Genomic DNA, 8426 nt, shown 5'->3' with positions numbered 1-8426 from the left:
CTGGCCTTGAAACCAAGAACACCTGCATTCAAGTTATCTTGCCTTTGACATATACTGACCATATGACCCTGAAGTCAATTTCCTTGGTGCTTTAGATAACCCTTTAAGACTGATTTGCAGAGAAAATGAATTAGGGGAATTTTAAAAATCAAATACCTTTGATAAAGGCCTGATAGCCAAGATATAGGGAACTAACACAAATACAGAAGACTAATAGAAAACAACCAAAATATTAGAATGGTTTTCAAAAGATGACAACTACCATCAATTACATGAGAGTCCAATGCACTGATATACAAATTAAAACAACTCTAAGGTATCACATCATGCCCAGAAAAATGACAATGATGATGAAAGATGGAAAATAGTTCATGTGAGAAGGAGTTACAGGAGGGCAGGTACATTAATACATTCACGGAAAACGATTTTGAGTTGTGAGAAAAAATGACTAATTTTTTTATCAGATTCCTCCTGCTTTTACATAATCCAAAAAGCAGAAATTCTGCATATATACCAAAATGATCATAAGCAGCACTTTTTTTGTTAGCAATGAACTGGAAATAAAGTGGTAGACACATTGATTGAGCAATGTTTAAAAAAATTGTAATACATGAATGTAAAGGAATAATATGCTGTAAGAAACTATAAATATGAGAAATTTGGAGAACCATACATTTTTATGAACTTCTATTAACTTATAAAGTTAAACAAACAGAACAGGGACAAAATCCACAACTATTATAATGTAAAGGAAAAGAAGACTAAAACAAAGCTGAACAAAACATCCAGAGAGAAATGCATGTCTCCCTTTATTTGGAGATAAGGCAAGACTAGGCTATACAGAATTGCACTTTTCTGATCAGATGACTTCATTGTGTTGGATGGTTTTGCTTTTTCATTAGTTTTTCTTAAAATGGAAGGATTACTAGTTGGAGTAGGGACAGAGAAATATATCTGTAACTGACTTTGATGTAAATTTTTTAAAAGGTATCAATAAAACTTAAAATTTAAATAATTAAAAACGTAAATTAAAAAAAACTCTTCCATCTTGGGTGTTAGTTGGTATTCATAAACGAATCAGAGGCGTCCACCAGAGCTTTGAGAATTATGTTCCAAAGAGTTATAGTATGGCATTGAAAAGTGAAGAAAAATGGGAGTTCTGTATCAATAGAGGTAGTATGCATTCACAACAGATGAAATCGTGGATCAAATGACCAAAAATGACACAAAGCTCTCCTCTAGATGAGGTGGAGCTGGGGTGGGGAAGAAGGAATTCTGCCTGTTCATCTGGACAATTTAAGTCATAAAAAGTTTACTGGATAAGTGGAATTCTCCAGTTCGTTTGGTTTTGGAGGCTGGGGTTTGGGGGAGGGGAGGTGTGTAGAAAAAGACCACAAAAATTTGAAGTTATGTTCATATAGCATTTTAAGGTTCCCCAAAATACTTTACACATTAACTCACTTGAATTTACTCCCACTGCCCCCCGCATAAGGTAGGATGCGGCCAAAGGTGTCACTTAATTTTACCTTCGTTTTATATCAATGAGACTGATTTCAGAGACTTGTGCTACTCGTGTCCTTGGCACAAATCAAAACCAGGCCCAGTGGTGTCACCCCTTACGCGGTAAAGGTGACCAGTTCGACTTTCAAGGGGAGGGGTAGGGATTATTTGGGTGACTCAAGTCCGCGGGAGTGACTGGGGGTGGGGCTTGAGGATCACAAGGGCCCTGAGCTGTGACGCAACCACTCAGGGTTGGGGGTGGGAGGAAGACAAGCAGGCTCTAGCCCCGCCCTCGTTTTAGGATTGGCCAGTTGTGCCTGCACCTAGGCGAGGGGAAGGCAGCTCGGGCTGTAGCTCCGGGGCGGGGGGGGGGCGCCCAGTCGAAGTCCTCTGGACGCGTTTTCTTCTCCTGGAGTGCCCCCCAACTCTACTGCCATGGCCTTTCCTTCTACCTTGCGACTGGGCCGAGAGGCGGTGGTGAAGGTAAGGTCGGGAAGAGCTTGTTTAGGAAGAGAGGTTGGTTAGAGGCTCCGAGGGTAGCTCTGTTACGGAATCCTCTGGGATCCCCTGGAGCCTTAACTTCTCCAACTGTCGGGGTGGGTCGGACCTGGAGGGGGATGGGAGAGGGAGTGGTTTTTTTTTTTTAGTTCTTGTGCGCATGTGCTGAAGGCCGCCCTCTAGCGTACGGGCTGTCACTTTAGACTTTGACGTGTATTTTGGCCTATTAAAAGGAAAAATGAATTCTGCTTAGCCAGAGCAAGGTCAAAAATGTCCCTTCCTATATTACAACCTCTTTAATCACTGGAGGTTTGTATGATGTACGGGCATAATATTTGTCCAATTTGCTAATGATTTAGGTTACCTAAAATACCTTCCATCTTCCGTTTATCAAGAGAAAACTGAAATAAGTTTTGATTAAGTCATTTTACCCAAGGTTGCTAGGGTATGTTTCCTGATTGTCAGTTTACTATTTCCCTTAGTCAAGCAGTATACCAAGTCAGTCTTTGGCAACCACACATTTTTACACAAGCCAGTAAGAAAGAAGATTGTGTTTGCTCAAGAGTCTTCTATAAAATGTGAATATTTGTGTCAACAAAATTTGTATTCATAGGTATACATATAAAATTATTTGTTAATAAAGGAGAGGAAAAGGAATAAAATCTAAGAGGTGTCAAATCACAAAATAATTTGGTTTAGAGCTTGTAAATTTTTACAGAACAAGAGCCTAAAGGTATTTTTTTGAACCATTGGAAGACATTTCTTCCTGAAAAGTAGTGTAATTCATATTTTCTTTCTGTTTATAAAAGTCACTGTTAGTTGTTTTATTTCTAATTCACTTAAAGTTTTAAAACAGAAAGAAGCATTAGCATTTTGCAGTTAAGTCTTAGATTTTTGTCAGTAAGAAGATAAGTTCTTCCTTATGTTCTGAGTATAAAACAACAGAATGAAATTAATTGACCAAAGTTCTATAAAGAAATATCTATTCTTTTTTCAGACCATGCAGCTAAAAGCATGGGGGCTTCGAGAATTTGCTTCAGCAGTTTTTTTCTCTACAAAATCAGAAGGCAGTGAAAAGGGAAAACAAAAGAAGTCCAAAATGCAACAGCCACCACAAAGTAAGATTTTTATGGTAATAAAAGGGAGATTTTACAAAGTACAATTATGTCATTATGTGATACATAAAATAATAATTAAATTGTGAATCTTCATTTTCTGTATATTGCACAAGTTAGATAAAATCTGTAACCGAGATTTAAACTAGTAGAAGTCAGCAATATACTGCTCTTCCACTCAGCTTTTAGCACTGTTCTGAGTTATTTCTATGTATTCTAAGTGTAATTTATACCAGTATATCACTACATAATGTAAATGTTATGCCATCATTTATAAAGGAATCTTAAATGACTATGAAGTAAGCCTGTGGTTACCTTGCTTTTTCATCTAATCTTGAAATGTTTATTTCTTTCAAACCTCATTTTCCTTAATTTATATAATATTCTATAAGTGCTTCTATAGTGTAAGGATAAGATTGACTTGTGATTCATTTTTTGGTCTCATAACAATTCTTAGATCCTTCAACTGTAATTTCAATTTACCTTTTCATATTGCTTTCTTTGATTTCCTCTTTTTTTTTTCAATGACTTTCTCCATAAGAAATCATCAGCCAAAGCATGAGGACTATTGGGCAGAGTCCATTTAACTTGATCTCTTTTTTAAAATGTCAAATTTTTATTGAAAATCATCAATACCACTAGCATTTACAAATGAATATAAATTAATTTCAGTGAATAAAACACAACTTTGCTTTTATTTAATGTTTATTACTACCCACGAACTCACCTTTTCCCCTGCTTTCCCCCCTCTTCTAACTAATTAGTAGGCAAAACAAGTCAACAATACTGGCCATAGTTATGTATTCTGCAAAGGTATCACCTTTCTTCTGATGAGTAGAAGGTATGTTTCCCCTCAGACTAAAGAAGGCAATATTAGTAACAACTTTGATAACAATTCTCTGATCTCTCAGTTTAAGCCCCCCCTCACATTGTTTGCCTGAATTCCGCAAATATCACTCTGCACTATTAGTTTATATAAGTTGCTGTATTACCCTGAATATTTCACATTTAATAATTTTAAAATAGTATTAAATTAGGAGTCTTCATTTTCTTTGTTACTCGGATTAAAGTTAGTAATTCCATGACATTATTATGGGTCAGGAGGAAGATGGGCCAAAAAAAAAACAACAAAAAACATGGTCCCTGCTTTTAAGGAATTTATATTCTAATGGGGGGGAATAATGTGCAAAAGACTATTTAAAAACAGGATACAGAGTAGCCTTCAAGAAGTTACTCTTGGAGGAAAGGCACATTAAAGTAGAGGAGACAAGAAAAAATGGGTCACCTGAAGGAAGGTATAATTTGAGCTAAATATTAAAGGAAGGGGACAACTGGGTAGCTCAGTGGATTTGAGAGCCAGGCCTAGAGATGGGAGGCCCTAGGTTCAAATCTGGCCTCAGCTACTTCCTAGCTGTGTGACCCTGGACAAGTCACTTAACCCCCCATTCCCTAGCCCATACTGCTCTTCTGCAGTAGAACCAATACCCAGTATTGATTCCAAGACAGAAGGTAAGGATTTTTTTAAAAAGTAAGTAAAAATATTAAAGGAAGCAGGGAACCTAAATGGGGACAGCAGATAGAGCATTCTTGGCATGAAAAACAAGTGAAAAGGCATGAAGTTCAGAGATAGAGTGTTTGTGAGGAACATCAAATAACTATATTGTAAAGAATATTGAGAGGGAAGTAAGGTTGAAGAATATGGAAAGGTAAGCAAAGAAACCAAGTTAAAAGGCCTTTAAATGACAAGAGTATTTTATATTTGATTATAGAGGTAAAAAGGAGCCAATGGAAATTTACCAAGGAAGAGACAAGGTTAGTGATTTTATCAGACCTGCCCTTTCAGGAAATCTTTGGCAGCTGAGTGGAAGATGAGTAGTAGTGAATAGAAACTTGAAATAGGAAAAAATACCAGAAAAGGATACTTATGACAATAGTCTTCATGTGAGGGAATGAGAGAAGGTGGCTTGTACCAAGATGTGGTGACTGTTTAAGTAGAGGGCATAGGATTTATCCAATCATATTTTTGAAAGGTAGAAACAGTATAATTTTATTCTGATGCAAATTTCAAGTTTTTTCTGGAGCAGATGTTAGGGAACTGGACCACCTGCCTCTGCTCAGACAGTTATCTTGGCTAGCATTTTGAAAAGTCATGCCTTTTACTTATCTTCTAATTGTCCTTTCATTATGCCATATTTGTATTCTAGCTCTGTTCTTCAACTCCCCCACCCCCACTTCATTTCTTTGGGAATAGCTAGTACTTTGCACACATTTTTTTAATCCAATTATGCCATAAATTTTGATATTACCTTGTTGCTTTCTTTTTTGAAAAAGAAAATTCTCTTGAACCATTCTGGAAAATTCTGTTTTCATAGTCTCTAGAGGTCTATCACATCTAACTTTTCTAAAATTCTATTCAAGTACATAATTTCTTTTTTTGTTAGATTTATCTAAATCTGAGAGTGATCCCTCAATGTCTCAGCATTATAGTGCAAGTGTCTTTCTCCATATAAGCTACTAACTTTCACTTAAGAATTTATATGCTATTTGGTGTATTTAACATCTTGTTAATTCATAATCTCTGATATATTTTAGCAAAACATTTATTTTCCTTATCTCTTTTAATTAGGTCTGTTTGTGTTTTGCTTTTTCTGAGATCATAATTGATACAGAGAGGGCATAGATTTTGCTCCAGCCCCATATTTTAACTCTGATATCTTTCTGTTTCAAGTCTTTTTTCTTGCAGACCACATATTATTTAGAAATATTTTGGTTTCTAATCCATTCAGCTACCCTTTTCTGTTTGATGGATGACTATATCCTATTCACATTCACAAAGTTATTATTGCTAAATGTATGTTACTCCCCCATCTTATTGTCTTATACCTTTCCCTTTCTTTTGTTTTCTGACTCCTCTTTAAAAGTTTAGCTTCTGAATAAATCATCCCTTAATCCATTGATGGTGAACCTTTTGGAGATGGAATGCCAGGCCCAGCCCCCACGCTCCCAGACCTAGTGCTGTGCTTGTGTTATGGTCCCTGTCTCCCCCTCCCAGTGCCACGTCCCCCCAGAGACCGATTGCTGTGCCCCTACCCCAGTACCTTATCCCAGACGGGCGAGGGAGGAAGCACTCCCATTGGACTGCTGAGCAGAGGTGCTTATGAAATTAGGAATATCCTCAGGTGCATGGAGAGGGGGAGGATGCTAGAAGACAGGCAGCAGCTCCAGGGGTCTGGAAAAGGTGTATGGTTTAGGTGAGAAAGAAGAGAGTTAGAGACACAGTGGATTTCCCAGAAGCTGTTCTGTTCTACTTCCTGTAGAATCTTTATTTTAGGTCTTTCTCTCACAGTCACACAAATGATGGGAAAATTTACCTTTCAAATTCAAAACAAAGAAAAGAAAATCAAGATTATACTTGGTTACATAAAATTTTGGCACGCAAAATAATTTCTACCTATATACCTAGTCTAAATAGTCCCCAAGGCTACCAAGACCTTATGTTATCTAAGTTTTATTTCAACATATTTCAAAAGTGGATTAGAGTGTGAGAATCCCCAAATGCAGAGGGAGAAGTCTAACATGAGAAAGTAGTAAAGTGTAAGAATATTTTGGTTTCATAGAGTTAAATTCAGTGTGAGAAAGGACTGAGGCAAAAAGGCATTTTTATTTTGCTATGCTGTGGCCTTCAAGCTCTGAGAGAGATTGAAGCAGCTCCTGTTATTTTACTGTGTATAGTTATTAACTCATTAAATGCCGATTGATTATAGAGTATACAAGGGAATTCTATAAGAAAGTTCTATAAATGGATTTTTATAAAGAAATTATATATCTATACTCCAAAACTTGAGGCTATCCTAAAAATATAGATTGTAGTAATTTTAATAATAAAAAGTATTAATCAGTAGAGAGACACACAGAGTGGTCTAATTGGGTATCCATCCATCCTGTGGTCTGATTTTTCAGACAATAGGGATCAATGTAAGGCTTTGCCATTTACATTGACTCGATGGACCCTGATGGGAGATCCTTATTTCTTTGAGGGGCTCCTGGCCGGAGGAGAACAGGTTTCCTTTCCCTTCCTGTCCCTCCCCCCCAGTCCCTCTCTCTCTGGCTTTCCTAATACCAAACTGGTGAGTAACTGCAGGCTTGCCCTTTTGGCATGTATGCATTGGTTCACCATCCCAGCCTTAATCTGTTCCAACTTTACTCCTGCTGCCCCTTTCCTTTATCCCCTTTCCCTCCTTTTTCCCTTTAATTGAGATATAATTCTGAGAGAAAAGAGACAGACAGGCAGAAAGTATAGTCTGTGTTCTTTCCTTCCTGTAAGAGTGAAGTTCAAGTGTTGCCCATCCTCCACTAATTCATGCCTCCTTGTTGTATAGACTTTTTTTTTTTTTAAACCCTTGTACTTCGGTGTATTGTCTCATAGGTGGAAGATTGGTAAGGGTGGGCAAATGGGGGTCAAGTGACTTGCCCAGGGTCACACAGCTGGGAAGTGGCTGAGGCCGGGTTTGAACCTAGAACCTCCTGTCTCTAGGCCTGACTCTCAATCCACTGAGCTACCCAGCTGCCCCCTGTATAGTCTTTTTAGAAAACCTTTTCTGCTTTGGTGACAGCTCTTTAAGATGGAAGGGCGAGGGGTAGGCAAACAGTTAAGTGACTTGCCCAAGGTCACAGGAAAAGTCCTCCTAACTTCCAGGCCTGGTGCTTTAACTACTGTACCACCTACTTGTCCTGTATAGATATTTAATTGTACTCTCCATTTGTGTATATATGATTTTCTCTCTTTTCCCTCTCCCTTTCTCCAATCCTAGTGTATTAATTCCTTTTTTCTTTTTTCTTTCTTTCTTTTTTTTTTTTTTTTTGCTAGGTTTTGCTAGGCAAGTTACTCATGGCTATAAGCAGCATCCTTTGTTATTTTAGAATATTGTATTCCAAGTTCTCAATTTTGTTAGAGTTCTTACTGTGGTTCCCTAGTAATTGAATATTTTCTATCTGGTCGCTTGTAGTATTTTTTTCTTTAACCTGAAACTCTGGGTTTTGGCTATGTTATTTTTTTTTTAAACCCCTACCTTCCGTCTTGGAGCCAATACTGTGTATTGGCTCCAAGACAGAAGAGTGGTAAGGGTAGGCAATGGGGATTAAGTGACTTGCCCAGGGTTACACAGCTGGGAAGTCTCTAGGCCTGGCTCTCAATCCATGACTATTTTATTATATTCCTGGCAGTTTTTATTTTGAGGTTTCTTTCAGGAGATGGCTGGTGAATTTTTCCCATTTCTCATTTGTCCTCTAATTTGGGCAGCAGTTTTCAAGATT

General features: G+C 37.6%; 1 protein-coding gene across 1 annotated transcript in view; it reads left to right on the top strand.

The window, feature by feature from the left end:
• The first annotated feature begins 1827 nt into the window (after positions 1-1827).
• The window catches only part of NDUFV3 (NADH:ubiquinone oxidoreductase subunit V3), a 28133-nt gene continuing 21534 nt past the window's right edge, over positions 1828-8426 (top strand). The window contains exons 1-2 of the mRNA XM_044666888.1: positions 1828-1983; positions 2996-3116. Coding sequence (XP_044522823.1) covers positions 1936-1983; positions 2996-3116 — 169 coding nt within the window. The 5' untranslated portion in view covers positions 1828-1935. The remainder of the gene's footprint in view (positions 1984-2995; positions 3117-8426) is intronic.

Source organism: Gracilinanus agilis, chromosome 3 (assembly GCF_016433145.1).
Source record: "Gracilinanus agilis isolate LMUSP501 chromosome 3, AgileGrace, whole genome shotgun sequence".
Taxonomy (NCBI): Eukaryota; Metazoa; Chordata; class Mammalia; order Didelphimorphia; family Didelphidae; genus Gracilinanus; species Gracilinanus agilis.
This window is presented reverse-complemented; position numbering and strand designations above follow the sequence as displayed.